Below are 20,814 nucleotides of genomic sequence, written 5' to 3'. Positions count from 1 at the left end.
TTTGCAAATTATTTATACTTCAGGTAAATTCCCCATACAAATGACTTTATTTGCCTTAAATACACATTTGTAGTACATTTTCATTTGTGCCCAGCAGTATGTACATGTGTTGCTTTTGTATTTTGCATGTGCACTGGTAAATATACACCATGGCATTAAGCTTTTATTTACATTAGAAGCACAAAAGGATGGAAATACGCAAGTACACACCTTGTCACAACACCTAGTTTTGCTGTACTTTCTGTGGTGTATCGGTCTTAAAAAGCTGGATCCAGTTCAGTTGAAGTTACATGTTTTTAGTTCTTAGTTTTTCTTTTTGCCAGTCCGAATTAATGTGGGAGACAAGGGAAGACTTTGTAGCGTATCCCTGAATGCACCTCAATGAATACTAGACCCAAACATGAAATAGCATAGCTACACGACATAAGTCGCCTGTCTCATGTTGGGAGAACGGTGCGATGGCTGCTTCTGTAACTCAGGTTCCATCGGTGCAGAGAGGGATGACAAAAGACTTACTGAGTTAAGACCTTAAGGCCAAGAGCTCGGTCAAAAAGGCAGAGCTATAGTCTCTGCCATCTCGCTCTCTGTCAGCTATGGTCTTGTCAAAGAATCTGTACATTGACACTGTGGAGAAGATGGAGGCTGCAATAAAGTTGTAGGTCTTGTAGCAATGACCATGGGCAAATTTGCATCTATGTGGACAAGATAAATCTGACCATGTAGTCGAACTGTTACAGCCCCCTCAATGCATAGTTTTCAAATCGTGCAGGGAGCGCAGATGTTCATTATATATGATCTGCTTGAGCCATGAAGGACTGAAAGGGGGAGTACTGAGGCTACTGTTTTTGTCTCATTATTGCTTTCTTCCTTCCAGTCCTAGACAAGTTAATCGTGTAACTGTAGATGAAAATAAATAAAAGCACAGCTCTATGGAAGTGAAATAGCCGATTATAGTATTACAATACAGCCTCTTAGAATCACGAATGGCACTGTGTGATGATGGGAGTTGATCTACCATCAGAAAAGTAACACATGTAAGTCTATAATTGAATCAATATTACTCAGTGGGTAATTGATCGGTCATATTCTAAACTGAATCTCCAGCTCTATCCCTAGTGTACAGTACTTACACACATTTAGAGTTTCAAAGGTATGTCAGAATCTTATTTCTCACAATCTCATTTTATTTTCGTCTTTATGACCCCAAGTGCTCCGATCAACTCAATGGCCGTGGATATTAGGATGATTCTGTAACGTCATTGGCGGTTCCATTTGTTTCACAAAGTCTTTTTGAGATGGACACGAACGTATGAAAAACAGAAACAGAGATCAAACTAGTCGTTTGTTTACATATATGTACAAAGCAAATGAAAATCAAACGTTGCATCTCAGGCACGTGTGGTAGAATCTAACGGGATGTCAGAAATGTCAACTCAGGACTTCATGTCCCTCTTTGGGTTGATCAACAGTAGAAAAGGCAGCAAATGAGAAAAGACAGTGTATTGTAATATGGAATGGTTACATGTGCAAAAGGAAAACTTCAACAACAACAAAAAAAAAAGTGCATGAAAGTTCATGTGTAAAATAACTCTCAAAATCAACATTCTGAGTGAAAGATGTCCCGATCTTTTGAAAACAAAGAAAAGTGCAGAAATTAAAAGCTAAATTTCAGTATTTTAACAGGGGCAGAGAATTAGGACCCTTTCTACAAAGTCCTTTTTCACAGAAGACATTCTGACCCAGTAGGAAAAGCACAGTGTAACTAATGACATAAATGGTTGAATTCCTAAACACCTTTACCTTTCCTACTATGACAAGTCTGCTGTGGTAAAGGCCTATTGTCACAGCTCTCACAGCTCTCACAACACACACACACACATGCACACATAAAAAAACCAAGGCAATACTTAAAAACAGTGTACAAATTCATGCTCCCATGACACACTTTTCCACTTATTACTGCATTTCATCTCATGCTCTGAACTGTCTCCATTGGATAAACAACAACCGCTTCAATGCGTTCAAAGTGATACCAATTAAATTTAGTTTAATCATTTCCCTCTGCAACTGAAGTGGTTTGCTAGTAGGTTGAGCATGATACCATCTGACTATTAAGTCCACTGCTGCGCCTCTCTCTAGAACACCGAAGTGCTGAAACAGTTAGCAAATTAATCAATCCATCATTTGATAGGAAATTAATTTCAAATTCTAATAATCAAGTTACTTATCAGGTAAAAATACCAACTATTCCATTTCATAGGTTGAATACATTGGGCTGTTTTGGCTATTGGTCATACTGTAAACATCACTTGAAGCATGTAACTGACTTTAAGTTTAACTGAAAAGCAGTATCATCCCGACTGCAGTGGGCCTCATAAACAATACTTGCGACCCCCACTGACACAGACTCTTAGGACCCCCCACCCCTAGACACTACACCTTACATTAACGAAAATCATGGATTATATACCTGACCTTTGCACATAATATATATTCTGAACTTTTGCACACCCGGCACTAAACCATACAGCCTTTCTTACTGTTAAACAGTTATAGTGTACAAATTTGTTTGGTTTACATGTCTTTTACATTTATTGTTTTAATAGGTTTTAAATGCACCAACCACCAAGGGAGTGTTACTTTACTTGGCAATAAATCCCATTTGGATTCTGATTATTGATGAACTAAAAAGAAAAAATTAGTTCTTGCAACCCTACTCTGAACACTCAGAATAAACACGGAACACACAAACTGTGACAATACTCACGCTGTCCAGGGTAAGCACTGGGGTTTGGCAAAAAAAATAAAACAAAGAAAATGAAATAATGTGAGACACCAGCGGTTACATGTAATACACGTGACATGGCACATCTGATTGATGGTTAGACAGTGTGTTAACCACACAAATGCACACATTCAGGTTTTAAAACAAAAAAAAACTTGTTTCCCCCCTTATGCCACTGCATTGAATCAATGTTTCTGACAGTTTGCTTTATAGTTTGCGTTGGAATGATTGTTGAAAAGAAGAAGAAGAAGAAAGTAGCTACGGAACACAGGAACACGCGGAGCCGATGGAATAAGGACAGGAAGGCTGCGAAGGAAGGCACAAGGTAGAAGCTGGTTCCCACAACTGGCCTCGTGTCAGTTTGTATTACCGAACCAGAGTTTGAAACCGCGGAAGTTTAAAAGAGGCCGTCTCGCCTCCAGCCAGCGATGAGGGACAACTTCAACCTAGATCTAAAAAGGAAGCAGCAGATCAGATGACGGAGGGGGAGGGGGTCGGTCCTTCTCCCTAAAGGTTCCCCCAGGTGTTTGGGGGCGGAAACTGGTCCACATCACCAGACTCATCGTGAGATTGCTCGCCCAGGTTGAATGTCAGCTTGTACCGCAAACGTACCTTTTCCTGAAACACAAAGAGAAAAAACAAATGTCAGCTCAAGGTTACATCACCGCAGTGTTGTAGTACTCGAGATCGGTCTTGGTCTCAAGACCACTTTTTGAAGGTCTCGGAATCGACCGCACTTTTACCCGGCCTTGTCTCGGTCTCGGATAAAGACAACTCTGGATTTTATTTCAAGACCGTATATGATATGATATGGACAAGTGCAGGGACTTCACTGAGTTGCCTCTGCATTGTCCAATTCAAATGTGTCAACATCATTACTGTGATTGGATGTAAAACTTCCTGCTTCAAATGCAACCAATAATTTGATTCATTTCTAATTTGAAATTGGTTCCTGTTAGGCCGGCGACAGACTGGCTGCGTGGCGGGAGCGTCGCGTTTCTGTTGCGTGTCAGCCGCGTGGATTTACACACCAGAAACGTGTCTGACCATAGACTGTCTATGGTCCGTACACATGTATGTTTCCCATTGATTTACTGCACTCAAGCAGCAGTATACTTCGTGTTAAACATAACTATATACTGATCTGATTACAGCAAAGACAATGTCGGCAGTATTGACGGCAAAATAGGCTACAGAATATTTCGTTCTGTATTGACAGGTGCAATATTTGAAAATCAAATTTTTATTTTTTTTAAATTACATTTATATCTGCATTTATGTCAAAACCTAGAGACTTTCAAACATCAACATGTCATTTATTAATATGTATTTGTGTCAAAATGACATCTTTTGGTATTCTATTTTGCCTGAAAACGCTTCCAACACGCTTGCGTGTCGCGTGAAAAATAGGCGTCGGTTCTATTTCTAGCACGCACGCGTTTTCGGCGTGGCTCGAGCCGCGTGTGAGACGTGCGTGTCACGCAGGCAGTGTGCAAGCTCTGACCGGTTAACATGGGAGCCGAAATAAAACCAGATACGCCATGCAGCTGACACGCTCACGCCACGCAGCCAGTGTGTAACCGGCCTTAACCCCCTCTCCCCGCCCCCCTTAACACGCACTCCTGAGAGAGTGAATCTCTGCGACAGAAGAAGAAGCTCTGGCTGTCTGGCACTGGTCTGGTCTTGGTCTTGGTCTTGACTCGGTCTCGCCCTGCCTTGGTCGAGACTTGGTCTCAACTCCCCAACGTCTTGGTCCTGACTTAGTCTCGATACACTCAGGTCTTGGTGATGACTTGGTCCCTTTTTTGAGTGGTCTCGACTACAACACTGCATCACCATTTCCCAGTGATGATGAAACGGTTCTCAGTCGCTGCTTAAAAAGGTGCGCGGTCAAGGTTTACGTTCAGTGTTTATCACCCAAATGCATTGTGTGTATCCTTAGGTCTAAGATATGTGTTGAATGCTTCTCCATACTCAACATTTTTAAGAGGATGTGGATTACGTCGGCCACTTGCTCACGCACGTACGTGCGTACACATGGACAACACAAACAAATCAGGGACCCACTCGCACATAATATGCTCTATAGTGTTACTAGTGGTCAAACTCAACAGGGTAACATCACTACATGTTTATAAGTTCATAAAATGCGTAGCACATACAAAGCGGTTTGCTTGCAAAAATGTCAAGTGTATAAATGTCAATATGCTCATTTAATTTAGATCAGAGTTGCATTGTCTCTAATGACGTAACAGTACAATAGTGTAAATGTAAATGTTTACAGATCAAAGCCTAGGAGTCGGCATTAGCACTAGGGCTGCAACCAACCATTATTTTCATAGTCCATTAATGTGTCCATTATTTTCTCGATTAATCGATCAGAGGTTTGGTCTATTGAATGTCAGAAAATGGTGAAAAATCAAAAGTTTTCCAAAGCCCAAGATGCCGTCCTCAAACATTTAGTTTTGTCCACAAATTAAAGATATTCGGTTTACTGTCCCAGAGGAGTGAAGAAACCAGAAAATATTCACATTTAAGAAGTTGGAATCAGAGATTTTTTTTTAAACTTTTTTTTTTTCATAAAAAAATGAAGCTACAGTTTAAATTGTTTTACTGAAAACATGTAGTCTGACCCTCAGATTTGGTAATTATCATTAAATATTGGTATTTATAAGTTTTCAGAAAAAAACCTTCATACACTTACGTCCGTGACATTCAGGGGAATGGGATGAAAAACTACCAATAGAAGCATATATACATAAAAAAATGGTCCTGAACTGAGGCCGACTCTGACAGACAGCATGCATATGAGGGGGGGGGGGGGAAAGAGTACCTTGTGAGGGTTGGCCAACAGCAGGATCTGTGTGATGGCGGCAGGAGGCAGGATGGGATTGAAGGCTGGGAGCTCAGTGCTGGAGGGAGGCTGCAGCTTCACTTTCATCACCTTAAAAATAACAATCGATATCCACAAATATGTACTATTTTAAATCAAAAGATATGGTTTCCACTTGACTGAATGTTTAGACTGTTACATGGCGCTCTAAAGGCTCTGACACACTAACCTGACGGCCAACCGTCGGCAGAAAAGGCAGTCGGACTGATCAGTCGGCTCCTTGAGGTCACAAAACTGCCTCGGAACACACCGAAGCGACGCCGACTTGAGCGTACGTTCTGCGCGTGCGTGAGACGTAATACGTCTCCATAACAGCAGGCGGCGCTAATCTGCATTGTCGAAAAAATTCAAACCGGAAATGACGAACGCGTCACAAGGGACTGGCTTCTCCCGAATTTCAAAGCGGACCATTAATGGCGGCTCGTTCGGAATACGAGCTCGTATTTCACGAAAATACTTTCTCGAAATGCATTAGGCCATGCAGTTGCTGAATCGGTCTGGTTTTTTTTGATCGACAAAGGTCAGTCTGAAAGATTTTCGTCAGAGGCGTTGGTCACGTACACTGATTCGCTAGTCAAGGGCTAGCACTCCACCAATCAGATTGGTCCTCGAGTCCGACTGCCCACCCACCGATTCAACACGTCAAATCGGCCCAAATGAAGGCCCACGGCTCCTCCGACTGACGACGGCACGGAACACACTGAACAGACTCGAGTCACCGACCTCGCCAGACTGTCCGATAATGGGGTTGGTGTGTCAGCGTCCTTAATACGGATTGCCTTCAAAGGGAAGAGGGAGAACCTCAACCTACCTTTGGTACAGCTGCCTGAAAGCGGATGTTGGTGACAGGAATGGGGGCGGAGGACAGCATGGAGATGATCACCACCAGCACGTCAGGCCGCGATGGAGGACAGTCACGGGCAAAGGTGAACAAAACCCGGAGACTGTGTTTGTCGAATACAGTCACTGGTAGTAAGCTGCCTGAAACAGATTTACAGACAAAACAGAATGGGATGTAGAGAAATGGAGAAAACTGCACCTATGACTGGACCCAGGGTCACTGTTGGGTCTGGTGTTATTGCTCATGCTTACTAGGTGTGATTGCTTCCAGAGGCACGGTAACCTCAGCTAGAGAGATGTTGTCGTAGGGGTCGGTAGCAGCTGCGAAACTCAGATTGGAGAGGAGGAGAGCGTCAGGCGGCTCCGAATGGACGCTCGGGCTGGACGTGGGCCCTGGAGCAGGAGCAGGAGCGGGACCAGAGGAGGCGGGGGTTACATTAGGAGCGGCTCTACAGTTGGCGGCGGACTTGGTCTGCATATCTCGTAAGCTGACTCTGGATTGAGGTTGGAGCTTATCCCTGCATGTATAGGAACGGGGAAACAAATATAAACACTCATTTGTTCCTCTGTCAATATCTCTGTTGAATCAACACAGGAAAGCAAAGAAGTGATAGTTCCTCCCCCCAATTTTTAATTTTTAATCTCGCCCTTTTAACCTCGTCTATATATGTATGGTTATTTATGACCACTCTTGCAGGGCAGCCCCCCACCCCTCATATTAATTAATTAAGTATCTATGTTGTATTGATGTCTCTATGTTTATAGCTTTTGTTTTTAGGTTGTTGTGTGGTGATTGTTGGAGCTTGTATTGCAAGACAAATTTCCGTGTATACGGACAATAAAGTGCTATCTATCTATCTATCTATCTATCTAAGTTACATGGAAGAAAAAAAAAAAAAAAAAAAAAAACAGTCAAAATGTAACTCTCCATCACAAGTGACTTACCACTGCTGTGTATTACATTACACTTTAGCGCTATGAAGGGTTAGTGCATCAAACACAGACACATACTTCTTTCCGTCAAACAATAAACAACTTTGAGGTTATTAACTCGTATCCTCCCGTAACTTACCATTTGACCTGCTGGCTCTCTGGAGGTAGGGACTGCTGTAACAATGTCTTCCCCAACATTTCCAGCTCTTCCATGGGTTTAGGAGAAGCAGTGGGGCCCACTGCTGGCGGAGCCTGCGCTGTTTGGACCACAGCTGGTAGCAACACGGCAGCAGGGGCCGATGTTGCACATGATTCTGTGCCATCAGGATGCTGAACAAACAGACGGTTCAGGTTTGTGTGTGGACAAAGTGTATGAGAAGATGGAGATGATGTAAATGGTTTCAGTGATTCTGATGGCATACGTTTTTGTCCATCTTTGAAAAGTCAGACATTTTAATTCGACATATAATGGCTTTAATGTGAGCAGTAAAATATTATCTTACAACTTGCACCTGAAAAGTGTTCTGAGAGTCGAAGTTTTCCGTTAAATTCAGACCTAAGAAATCAAAGACAACAACAGGTTAATTCAATTTGATTCCAATTTGTGGTGGTTTTAAAATAAACAAATGTAAATGTAATGATGTTCAAAAACTCCTAATCAAAAACAGAAACATACCAAAAGACAAGTGGCTGCTAATGCTTGAGTTTGTGACAGGTTTGGCTAAATCTAAAAAGGCTGTGAATTAGTGATGTTCTAAGCTTGTGTCGAGAAATCCCGGAAATTTTCCTTGAAGCGCATTTCGAGGCTTGTATCGTTTTAGACAAATGGCATTAGAGCCCGACCGATATATCGGCGGGCCGATATTATCGGCCGATATGAGGCATTTTCCAAACTATCGGTATCGGCTTTTATAATGGCCGATAAATGAATATTTAAAAAATAAAATAAAAATGGATGAAACGCCCTTCAACCATGTTCTTAGTGTTGGCGTTGCATAGTTTGTCCACCAGAGGGCGCTCTACAACCTCCCTGTTGGCAACACTCGTGTTTAACCCTTTTAAGTTTGTATTTTTATACATTTTATTTATCAGGACTTTAATATATTTAATATGTTCCTCTGTTCTGTCTTGACAATAAAACAAACAAGTTTATTTTCAAACTGCATTATCATATTTTAGTGAGGACTCATAAATAACTAATGTTAGGGAAATCTGTATGTTTTGTCACGCGTTTCTGGATTTAAAAAAAACATACAGTATATATATATCGGCCGATATATCGGATTTTTAAATCACCAAATATTTGTATCGATATCGGCCTTAAAAATCCTTATCGGTTGGGCTCTAAATGGCATCACTGATGACATCCGAAGCCTCGCTGCCCGTCCTACCACGTGACATCTATGATCTACACGCGCACATTCACGGCCCTCAGCCCGATTAAACCCCTGCCACGTACCTGTTTTAATATAGCCTACTAAAATTGCCCCTCCTGCTATTATATTATGACCCAAAGGATTGATTTACACACTCTCAAGGAAATATGTTTATTATATTACACCACCAGAAAATACCCACTAAGCTATATTGATATAAAAGGATTACGTGGAATAGATTTTTACATCATCGTTATTTCTAAGTCTTTACTGGCGCAAAATTCAGTCAGAAACCGTCTCTGATACAGTCTAGATCACATACAGTAGATCATCTGTAATAGATCTGCCTGTTTTACACTCTGTTGGTCACCTGACCAACAGGTGGTGTTGTGAGCAAATGAAGCCTCGTGAAACGAACCCTTTTGCGAACCACTTTGCTGGAAAGCTTCAATGCTTCATGAGGCTTCATCTCGCCATCACTACCGTAAATGTGTGTAGCTTTGTTGTGGTCGAGTCAGATGTGGTCTGCTTCTGAGGATGTTGTTTCAGCCAGCCAGACAGCCAACAGGAGGGCTACACACTAGCCAATTGGAAATAAGGTTTAAAGCGCTCATATTATGCTCATTTTCAGGTTCATAATTGTATTTCGAAGTTATATCAGAATAGGTTGAATTTTCAAAAAAACACCATATCTTTGTTTTTGCTGCAGCTCCTCTTTTCACCCTGTGTGTTGAGCTCTCCGTTTAAGCTACAGAGTGGTCTCACTTCTATTCCATTCTTTGTTGGGAGTCACACATGCTCAGTAGCTAGGTAAGGACTACTAGCCAGTCAGAAGCAGAGTATGAGGGCGTGCCATGCTAGCAGCTAGGCGAGCATTATAACGGGTGTTACAAAGTGACCACGTTTGTCTCTGAAGTAAAGGCTGGACTACAATAGAGCAGTTTGGAGCTGTTTGTGAACAGGGTTTTCTGTTGGAGATGGTAAGTCCCTTTGGGGTGGACTTTGGGCTTTTTCACTTTGGAAGCCTATTACATGCACAAAAAAAGATATAGAACACAATAAAGGAAAGGGAAAACGCCAAAAAGCATAATATGAGCACTTTAACTATTGCTGACTTGTCCTTTTTGGCTTGTTAAAAAGTTAATCTACCTTTGTGTTTAAGAGCCAGATGAGGTTTTTTTGTGCTTACCCAGTGACATGAGCTCATCATCCAAGAGGCTGATGCCCATGTTATGAGTCAGGGTCTGGAGGCTGGAGGGCTCTGGGCTGGATGGTGCCGTGTTGACGGATGAGTTAAGTCCCATCAGGTCTACGAGTGCTGAGCTACTGCTGCCTGATTTGGACAGAGGAAACCCATCTGTGATCTTATAGTCTACAGAAATGTTTGGAAAATGGGTTTAATTTATCAAGCTTAGTAGACACTTAAAGCTTTAGTGCATAACTTTCCCACGCAGAAACTCAAGTGAAGATGACCTCTTCTGAAGAGTCCATCATGTTTTTTTTAATCCTCCGTGTCCTCCTTGCATACTAGTAACTGCATCGAGGAGGGGTGGGGGGCGCGTGCGATCATGTAAGGCTTGTATCATGTGGACGCGCCGACAATTCTGTTGTCATTACTTAGAATTCCTCATGGGGGCGACAGAAACTACACACTATAGCTTTAAGGATGCCAAATCACACACATGTACCTACCTGGTTGTGAGGTTATGCCATCCTTTGACACATCCTCCCCCTTTACCAGCTGTCTGTACAGGTTGATGACCTGGGTCAGGCTGTCATTGGCCTGTAAGATTTCCGCTGGAAGCAGAAAAAGCAACACCAATGTGTATTTATTTACGCTTTGGAATGGAGCCTGATTCCATGAACTTTGTATGGAAAAAAAAGTGAGTTAATAAATACCTTATTCTGCCTTATTTAACATGACATAGTGTGAGGTCAGCAACCTTACCTAAGGCTTCATCGCTGTCCTCTGTATCGCTTGCTAATCGGAATAGCGTAGGCCTCATCTTTTCACAGCGCTGGTAAAGATCCTGCGAACAGACACATGTTAGAAACACTAAAACCACACCCGTAGTGGGTGGTACGAGCAGATTTACGAGACTGTGGCTGCAGCTAGTTTTAATGTGCTGAGCTGCGCTAACCTTAATGAGCTCCTGGTTGCTCTGGGAGCAGCTCTGCTTGCTGTAGCCCTCCAGCAGCTGGCTCAGCAGGCTGACACTCTCTTTCACCTCCTGGATGGCGTTCAATCGCTTGGACACCTTCTCCACACGCTTTTGGTCCTGGAAAAAGAGCGAAAGGATCTCACAGTGCTCAGGATCATTATGAAATTGCAGCATTTTTGCAGATCTTCATTTTGTGAGTTCATGTGTTTTAAGCCCCCAATGTCTCCTTCCACTAGGATTAAGCAATAATTATGGTTATGGTTAGGGTTAGGTGCCTTGAAGTCAACGATCACAGCGCTGCCTGGAAGGAGACGTTGGGGGCTTAAAACACCATCGAGCATTTTGTGACTGAATTTGTTCATTATGAGACAAGACAATATAATGGTAATAAAGGCTACATTACAGTTTAGGAATATTTTTTATTATAATAAGTACTCAAATATGTAAAGTTAAAACTTTACAAATCATGGAAATTATTAAATAAGTTAATATTTTATTATAATATTAACCGTTGAAATACTGCTTGCATCTCTTTTGCTACTTATGATCGTAATTTCAAATCATGATAAATAATCTCGATGACTTCAGGAATAATCTGCATTTAGTTTTTTATGGTTTCAAATTGTGATCACGTTAAACTAAAAATGTTGAACATCAGTGAATGAAGTAGTTTCAAGATTATTACCTTTAATAATCTATTGTTGAACCGAAACCCTGATGTTTGATTATACCTACATCAAAACCTTGATTATTTGGATTTCCACATCTTTTGTCAATGTTGGAGGAAATCAAGTGCATAATTCCCACTATAAACACTATAATAATAAAACAAGGCCTTAAGACTACTACTGAGTTGCATTAATGTTACCATGTTACATATTCGGGTGTGTCTTTTGTACTAATGGTGGAAAAAACACAGACGCACATGCAAGTGAGACCCCATTCTGTACAGCACTTTTGGTAAACAAAACCAATGACTCACCTCCTGGACCATTTCCTTAATGAGCTTGTTTGCTGCTCTTAGATCTTCTGGGTGAGTGCTGTTCAATAAGCGAGACAGCATCTACCAAAAACATGATAGGATAGAAGGAGAGTAAAGAAAAGAGGAAGAAAACTTCGTAAACCGTTGGCCCCGTGATTCTCCTCCTAGGAGTTTCACTTTAAAAAATAATGTGATGGGTACAGAACAACTTTTCATAAATGGAGTTCTTTCTGTTTGAAACCCCATTCAATGTGATTGGAGCCCCCTAATCATCACTGATACCTTGGATTTCTCCTCATCCTCAAAGATGACATTTTTGGCTCTGGGTGGAGGGGGTGGGAGGGGCTTGTCATCAGGAAGCACAGGGTCCACTTTGACAATGCCTGGAAGAGAACAAAAACACCTATTAACCTCAGAGTACTGTCCATGACGTATGTGATACTGGTGCTATAACATTGTTCTGGACACTTTTTTTTTTTAGAGAAATCTAAGCAGCACATTATAACAAGAGAGTCAGATGTATTCGGTCAAAATGCACCAGAAACAAACGGGCTACAGATATGGTTCATTTATTATACTGCAGTAACTTAGGGAAACTTTGGTGGAAATGTCATTTTTAAGATCACAATAGAGTCAACAAAGCATGACTAAGGACATTAGTCTCATGCTTGTGGCTCATCACCATAAAAAGGAGAACTGACACTGCCTTGTGCAAAACACTGTTTGTTTATACAGGGAAAAATTCAGGAACCAAAAAGCACATTAGCAGTGAAATATGGAAACTAAACCGCACATTCATAAACCACTGTACTGTATGGTAAATGTATGGAATGTATGCATGTATCCGGAAGAAGTGAATGAGAAATCTTGATGGATTGTCATGTTCTCTTTTTGTTCTGGAGAGCTCACCCTGTTTTTTCAGCATCTGATAGGCGTCCGCGATCTTGGTCTCACCGGGCAGCCTCACTGTCCAGCTGTACATTATTTCTAACACTTTCTTCTTCACTGGCTCTGGAGCCCGGGTACCTAGATACTGCACAGTAGAGGGGATTCATGCAATTGTTATCGTTTAACAACTTTAACTAAATAAATACACTGACAGCTGGCCCACTGTTCTGTTGTTTTCTTTACCTATTCCCATAATGTTTTCTATAGGCACTTAAAAGCTACTTTCACTGGTTACACAAAATAATTCTCACGGATGTACAGTTGCAGCCATACTGGTATGAGAGCATAAAAGACAAGGATTATTACCTTGGGCGACACCACTTTGATGAGCTCGTTGAGAAAGCGAAACTTTCCCACTTCACTGTGAAATCGCTTTCCACAGTTCTTCATGCACGTCTCAAGAACCTGGGAATAGTTTAGTTTGTTTGTTTTATCTTTGTCCAGACAAGCCTTCACACAAAAAAGTTTTCATTGTAAAAAAAAAAAAAAAAAGGACAAGTGGCTTCTAATGTGGCATTCTGCAGACCTTTACACTGGTTATCTTACCATAAGCGCTTGCATAGCCTCCCACTCTTGAGGAGACTGGATCTTGTGGGCCAGAAGTCTGGTTGCAAGCTGGGGACTGAAAGATTAGAAACTTAATGTAACCTTCACAGGGAAAAAAAGGAAGAGATGAATTTGAAATATGCCACAAAAACACTTTGAAACACACACACATTTTTAACATATAAAATGTGAAGCAAAACACCCTTGACATTAAGAAGGAAAACATGAGAATAGTCAGACGTGTTTCATGTTGTGAAGAAACAGTATGTAGCTTATATGAGGTTTTCTACAGAGCTGTTAAACTTCATTTAAACCAAGTTGTTAGAATTTAGATCAACAGCTGGCACAGCGCTGATTTGACTCTGCACTTTGTAGATGGTGATTGACAGAACAACTACACTGAGATGGTGTGACGTCTTCTTCATCATCTCACCCGTCTGGTTCATTGTTGAGCTGATCAAAAAATCCCTTGATATTGTCCCAGTCTGTCTCCTTATTCAAAGGGTTGGTGGCCTTGTCTGTGTAAAAGGAAAAACACATCAGGCTGAATTCTGCATCTGCTCTATATCCAAACTTTAAGTAAGCTGCATGCAAAGTGTGTTTTCTTTTACATTCAGCAAAAAAACACAACAAAACAGGAGTCTCCTGACATTCCTTATGTCCGAGCAGCAAAGTTCAATCTTAATAAAACAGCCGTGAGCAGCTCTGGTTGTTTGCAAACTAGCCACCAGTTCTCTGGTTTGTAGCAGGTGAAAAGATTTGCTCATATTTGCAGAAAATGGGTGACAGAATCGGAATCCTGTGTCTAAGGTTATAGCAGAAGTACTGTATAGTTATGGTTCCTGGTTCTTGGGTTTGTTCAACAGTCATCAGCTAACTAGCTAGTTTATTTTGTTAGCATTCAACTGGAGGATTTTTTTTTTTTTTTAAATGTAGCTAAAGGTCATGTTTGTGTAGAATCACCAACCTCAAACTGTCAACAGTCAACGTAATGTGAGCTCAAAGTACGAGCGTATCACAGCAAAGGTGATACAATATCTGACTTCAGTTTGTTGCCTATCGATAACTGCACTTTATGATTTGATGACATTAGCTCTCTTGACTCTCAATACATCTCTTCCCTCGGGAGAGTACTATGGCCGACCGCGGCCAGTTTAAACTGATATGCGTATCCATTAGCAGCGTATCGGCTATCGCTTTCCGTTCATAAGTCAATCTGATATTGTACAGTATTATGACTTACTGATGCGAGACTGCAGGGTTACCTCATCCGGAGGCGCCGCCGCCATCTTTCGGGAATTCTAAATAAGTGGCCACTATCGCGGGATTTTTGTAACATATCGCGTGGATAGCCGTTGGAGCCAACAGCTCAGCAGCTCTAGCTCCCCCGCTTGGGCGCGAGGGAGAAATAACAACGTGACATTGATTGAGGTGGCAGGCGGCCAACGCTTCAGTCAATGCAACTCGAATGGATTGGCACCGGCGCCGGGGCTGCTTTGATCAACATTAATTGTCCGGGATGTATTTTGTTGTTGCATAGAGTTTCAGCATGCTGTAGCGCGCAGTGTAACAGACTTTCTATCCAGCGTTTTAACAGCCGTTGCGGTGACTGCACCAACAAACAAAACCCGTGTTGTGGTTCACCTAAAGGAGGAAACCGTCACCTATGCTTCGACTGAAACTGCATCATCGCCCCAACTGACAAGGACACTCCTCATCACAGTGCCAGCGCCCACAAGAAGAGGCTAACCAGCATAACGTTACTGTAGACCCAGACCTGAGCTAGCAGCAGACTTAATGTGCCTTAGCTAGCTAGTTAGCTAGCTGAGTTCGCTAGCTACGTCAAGAACTTTGTTGGCAATCTACCAACTCTGGATATCAGCTGTGTTTTTTACCCAGTGGTTCTGGTCAAAGTACCACTTTAGATGTAGCTAGTTATCGCCGTCTGACTAACTCGTTACAGGACATAAAGTGGGGGACACAATGCGTGTTGTAGTTGCAAAAGTTAGGTAACATCTAGCTAGCTAGCTTGCAAGCCATGCTAGTTTTTCTTAACGTGACTGGCTGGCTGTTGTGAATGAATGTATCGTAGGCAGCAGCATCGGGTGTTGTCTGGCTGTCGCGCCTTCACTGAAACGCTGCTGATGACTCGTTTATGATCATACAAAAACACTTTGTGTTGTCTCCTGACACGCCTGGGACAAAGAAACTCGGATTTTATTTGACAAGAATACCTGGATCTGTGTGAGAATAGTATCATGGGATCTCTGAAGGCTCTGCAGGAGTGGTGTCGTATACAGTGTGACAATTACAACGATGTGGAAGTAAAGGACATGTCAACGTCCTTTCGGGACGGTTTGGCGTTTTGTGCCATAATTCATCGTTACAGACCAGAATTGATGTAAGTATTCCGAAGTCTAACGACGTACTTACTAACCTAATTAAGACAATGGGCAAATCGAAATGAGAAAACATTTTACAAGTTAACGGTTCAAGTTAACGGCACATAGCAGCTGGCTCCATTGAAAGGTGGACACATTTTCTTTTGGAGAAGTGACAGGCTGCATACTGTTGTCTTTATCATTGTTTTCATGTGCTGTAATAATCAATGCGTTAATCAATTCAGGACACAAATGCAAAACAAACTCAGTAGCAGGATCGTGAACTCCTCTGTGCTCTAGATTAATCACCCAGCAGTTTTTTCTAAGGACTGAGATTATGTAAAACTAAACCAAATACAACAAAAACAATTGTCGGTTTTTATCAACAATGCATGTTTTAATGACGCTTTTGTGGGTGTTTTATCATAGCCAAAACCACCAGTAAAAATAGTTTTAGTGGGAAGCCAGTGTGCTGTTATTAACTGAGTCTGACAAGCCATGCCCTGTCTGTAAAAACACCCCCTACTCTCTGCATTTAGTTTTACACCTACACAGACATTACAGAAGCTACCACAAAACACAACCGCAGTATCAGTGTGACTAAAATGACTTATAAAGGAATGAGGAAATACATAATGTTTTATAGAGTTAAAAACAGTGTGAGTTTGACCAGCTTTTGGTCAAATGAACAACAATGTTATTTGGTGAGGATCAGCCTTTCAGTACTTCTATCTCCAAAAAAGGACAGCCATCATGTGTTTGTTACAAATATATGTTTCTATATCTTGTGTATCAAGAAGACAGGTGAATCATTTGATTTGTTTCCATTGTTTGCTGCAACAGAAACTATGCCCTCATATGACTCACATTGGACATGCATCTCTGGAGAAGCACTAGTCCTGTGGAGCATAATGTGGCTCTCTGTGTACCTCAGTGGGAAGTCTAGCTGTTGACAGCATCAGATTGGTTGTTTGACTCCTTCTCAAAAGAAGTCAACAGTCCTTCTTGTTGTAGGAGGATTGTGCCAAAGCAGCCAGTAAATGACATGTTATGTCCCTTCTTTGTCCTGGAGGGGAACATGTGGTGTGATGGAAATTCTTTAAGACAGTAAGCATCTTGCTCATGCTGCTAACCTCTCAGGCGGCCCAGGCTTTTGTGAGCAAATTGGACTATGCTTGGATGGTAGTAGAGCAAACATTCACTGGACCACTTGTCACTGAAGGACAAGTCAGTGAAGTGGAATCTGTCTGCAGTAAAGCTGAAAGTAAGAGAGTGGGCAAATCCTAAATGCCCAGCTTTCCAGCTCTGCCTCTTCAATTTGTGTCCCAGCATGCCTCCCTGTTCAGCCCTCTGTGTAGCTGCAGTGGCCCAATGGAACTCGCCCTGATCCAGACAGACAGTCCGTCAGGCTAATCTGCAGCTGAGACCTCCGCCTGTCATACTGGATTTAGTTCTAATGCTGGACCAGGCCATTGTAGGGCTGCCCTGCACTCTGCAGCCAATGTATTCTCATCCAAACACATCACTCTCACTGATGTACAGGAGGGACGTTAGTACAGCAAATGGCCTCATCTCCACTTCAGCCGAGACCAAGTGTCATTTAACCCAGTGGAGAGGGAGTAGACATGGAGGTGAGAAATCATCCATGGCCTAGTTAACCAAAGGGCATAGGACAGTGAAGTCAAAATTGCATTTAAATTCCATTGTGTCCATATATGCAGCAGTGGAAAACACTCGCGTCATCTACTTTTTCTGTCCTCTGTGTTGAAATTTGTCTCCATGATGCACTGATTTTGTCTCACCTGCTCCTCTACTAAATCTGCTGATTTGTTACGTATTCATAAGCTTCATTTTTGATTTTCACAGCATCACCAAATCCCAATCCCGTGTGCTCCTTTATGAGCGTTTCTGTCTGACTGAACCAGATTTAGCAGATATACTGGTTCGCCCAGGTTTTAATCATGTTGATATTAAATGCCTGACAAAGTACACACACACACACACACACACACACATACACACACACACACCAACTGCTCCTCAGCATTCCTCCTTCCCAAAATAAACCGTAGGGTGAGACTCTTAGTCACAGTGGATTAGATTCACAATTCAGATCACACAATGCACTTGATCACAGTCTGTTCTGCGAGTGTCAACAAAGTTAGGCAACTTTTTTTTAAGTTGCTGCAGCTCCTTCTGGCTATGTTGGTAGATCTTGACGTGATCCTGATATTAGAGCTGCTGCTCGGTGTGTTTGTGACCATGGGAACGAGATTACTGAGAACAGAGGTCACTTTGTGTGGCTCCAACACGGAGCTCATTCACAGGGTTTTTTCCTTCTTGAGAGTTCCACATGGCCTCCACAAGCTCTCTCACCAGGGTCATGGTGTTTTTTCCGCCAGACTGTTGTCATACTACTACACACTTGTCAACATATGTTTACTTAGGCACACAACCACACTTTCATCCCAGAACACCTTAGGTATTTTCCAGTTTTACTGCAGGATGTTTACTGGTGAGAGCCGGGACTTTGGTTCCTCGCCCCGGGCATTTCAAAGCGCAGCCTTGTAATTATCACTCCTGTTTGGTACAGTTTTTTTTTTTCCTTTTGTACTGGCACTTTTTTCACATCAGGCATTTATGTGTGGTTTGGGACCAATTTGCTGCTTTGGTAGTTGGGAAGCTTAACTGTTCACTATTCCTGCCTGCCATGCTGTCAAGCCAATAATAGCTTTTTGATGGTTCATAACATAAGGTGAAATAGGTCGGCAAGCTAAATACAGTATGGTCCTATATCCGCATGGCATGGTCTTCTACAAGCGTCCTGATATAAAAAGAGATACCATGATTTGCAGTTGTTGCTATATAACTGTAAACTGACTATCTGCATACTCAGCCTTATCTCAGATGTTTTAATTTCCATATTTCTTTCTGTCTTGTCCTTCCAGAAACTTTGACGCGCTGTCTAAAGAGAATGTCTATGAGAACAACCGACTGGTGAGTCAATTTTACAGCTTTATGTTTTTGAGGTTTAAACACTCCGATGAGCTTGTGTTGCATGATGCTTGGATTTTAGGAGACGGGACAGTTTGCTTCTGAAGGGAGGGTAAAATCACCTACCAGGGTGTTGCATCTGCATCATTCAGCCGTGAAATTATTAAGCCTTACTATTGCGTGCAGTCATGGTGGGTGTGACTTCAGTGTGTTTCACTGTCTGTGTGAAGAGCAGTGTTTACTTAATCCCAATGGAGCCTGGCGAGGGAAAGGAGGGAGAGGGATGGAGCTTTTAATGTCATAAAAAAAATCTTGACATAAGACTGTGGAGAGACCATGTAAAGAGGATTTTAGGTGCAAAAGTGCTGAATTTGCAACCTATAAGTCAGTGGACTTTTTTTTTTTTATCATTGGTTTTTCCACATCGTCTGTAAGCCAACAGAACATTGAGGGATGAAATGGGAGTCTCCTCATTTCCAGTCTGACCTAAGCTTTGGCAACTCTTTGCTGCTGTTTACATACTTTTTATCCAGCAGCTTTCAGGGAAAGTGAGGCAGTTGGTGGTAGCACCAGTCCTGAACACACTGTGTGCTGGCTGTCTGTACAAATAAATCAATTTATTCACTGTATATCCATAAGGCCTAAGCAATAAGGTAACTGTGACCGTAAATGTGAAAAGCTCTCAAAGCATCTAAGTCAGATTCTGCTATTAAGGAGCCAGCTGTGAGCTCCTTAAATTTCTTCATGGTTGTCTCTCTCTTAGTATTACTTTTATAATACCCCTCTTTCACACATGATATAATATACAGGGGCCTACTTAACAAGTAACCCAAGTTTGACCTTGTTCATATATGACTGCGGTCACAGGTTGATCCCTTGTTGTCAGCGTTCTACACATATTACTACTAAGTCTGTAGAACTACACTGAATTACATTTGCAGGTAGCAAATAAAGTACTGTGTCGGTTTCAGTTCCCTCCACTTGCTCACATTCCGTCGCTCGCTCACCCACGAACTCTAACTCTCTCTTCTCTTTCTGTTTTTATTTTTAGATAAATCAGTTCATATCACTCATATTAAAATATGATTGGGTGATATATTGAATTCAAATTTTGTTTTTCACAGTGTGTGAAATGTCTACATTGTAAAAAATCAAGTTATTACAACGTGCTCATAAAGGTTACATTCATTTAAAAAGTAACTTTGACGAGAGCTGTCTCTACCTGCTGGGTAGCTAACGCTAGCTAACACCCGTCGGCAGTCAAATGAATTTGTGAGCGGACTTTCCTGCTCAATCTGTTCTGAAATTGATTATTAAACTATGCCCGTCGCTTTAGTTGAAGCATCTGTTACTGAGAGCCAATAGCCGTAGGGGATAATCAGTGTTTTTTATAAATATTGATAAACAAAAACCGCTTTGCAGTTAGGGTCTGGGTGATATGATGATGTACTTACGCATTCATGCATGCTCTTGGGGGAATCACTGGAATTGTTGGGTCCTTGTAAATTATAGAGTGTGGTCTAGACCTACTCTATCTGTAAAGTGTCCTGAGATAATTCATGTTATGATTTGACACTATAAATACAATTTGAATTGAAAAATTATTGTCAAAACGATATAAAGTGTCTATATATTTTTCTATAAAGTTTCTATCACACCGAAAAACCAGCTGCAGAACTCATAAGGATATATTAATGTCATTTGGACGACGCTCGAAATTCCGCTCCTTGCACTTTAGGTTCATGTTGCACTAAAGTTCTTAATAAAATGAGAAAATACTCAGTCTTTTTCTTTTGCCAAGTATTTAATTCACACGAGTATACAAAAATAGGCTTTACCATGTGGTTATTTCATATAGACTATTTATTTATTGAATGACATGCTATATCGCGATGTATGTCGAGATATAAAATGACCTATACTGGGATAGAAGATTTTGGCCGTATCGCCCAGCCCTACATGCAAGGTGGTGCA

General features: G+C 41.6%; 2 protein-coding genes across 6 annotated transcripts in view; one reads left to right on the top strand and one right to left on the bottom strand.

The window, feature by feature from the left end:
* Positions 1–24: 24 nt before the first annotated feature.
* LOC120566501 (ADP-ribosylation factor-binding protein GGA1-like) lies at positions 25–14,832 on the bottom strand. 3 transcript variants are annotated; one of them, XM_039813052.1, is made up of 17 exons: positions 14,709–14,832; positions 13,899–13,983; positions 13,466–13,541; positions 13,226–13,324; positions 12,881–13,004; positions 12,254–12,354; positions 11,972–12,052; positions 10,969–11,106; positions 10,776–10,857; positions 10,520–10,624; positions 10,017–10,199; positions 7,955–8,007; positions 7,591–7,781; positions 6,771–7,036; positions 6,490–6,659; positions 5,619–5,729; positions 25–3,403 (listed from the first exon to the last, which is right to left on the bottom strand). In XM_039813052.1, the coding sequence occupies exons 1-17, from the start codon at positions 14,752–14,754 to the stop codon at positions 3,293–3,295; spliced, it is 2,022 nt and encodes a 673-aa protein (XP_039668986.1). In that variant the 5' UTR covers positions 14,755–14,832; the 3' UTR covers positions 25–3,292. The 3 variants fall into 3 exon arrangements, with proteins under 3 accessions (XP_039668986.1, XP_039669045.1, XP_039669130.1); XM_039813111.1 differs by having other exon boundaries at positions 7,964–8,007; XM_039813196.1 differs by having other exon boundaries at positions 10,017–10,160; positions 14,709–14,817.
* Positions 14,833–14,899: 67 nt separating this feature from the next.
* micall1a (MICAL-like 1a) overlaps positions 14,900–20,814 on the top strand; it is a 25,219-nt gene continuing 19,304 nt past the window's right edge. For all 3 annotated transcript variants that reach the window (XR_005640401.1, XM_039812943.1, XM_039812818.1), the window contains exons 1-2: positions 14,900–15,866; positions 18,795–18,843. Coding sequence is in view for 2 of the 3 variants with exons in the window: in XM_039812943.1 (XP_039668877.1) it covers positions 15,724–15,866; positions 18,795–18,843 (192 nt within the window). In the remaining variant the exon portion in view is untranslated. The remainder of the gene's footprint in view (positions 15,867–18,794; positions 18,844–20,814) is intronic.

The sequence above is a fragment of the Perca fluviatilis genome, chromosome 1 (genome assembly GCF_010015445.1).
Source record: "Perca fluviatilis chromosome 1, GENO_Pfluv_1.0, whole genome shotgun sequence".
NCBI classification, from domain to species: domain Eukaryota; kingdom Metazoa; phylum Chordata; class Actinopteri; order Perciformes; family Percidae; genus Perca; species Perca fluviatilis.
Note: the sequence above shows the minus strand (reverse complement) of the source record. Positions and strands in the feature narration are given on the sequence as shown.

Coding starts and splice junctions, on each gene's coding strand:
- LOC120566501 (XM_039813052.1), bottom strand. CDS start 14,754: ATGGCGGCGGCGCCTCCGGATGAGGTAACCCTGCAGTCTCGCATCA. Junction 11,107..11,971: donor TTAAGGAAATGGTCCAGGAG/GTGAGTCATTGG, acceptor CTCTTTTTCCAG/GACCAAAAGCGTGTGGAGAA. Junction 6,660..6,770: donor TCTGGAAGCAATCACACCTA/GTAAGCATGAGC, acceptor AATCTGTTTCAG/GCAGCTTACTACCAGTGACT.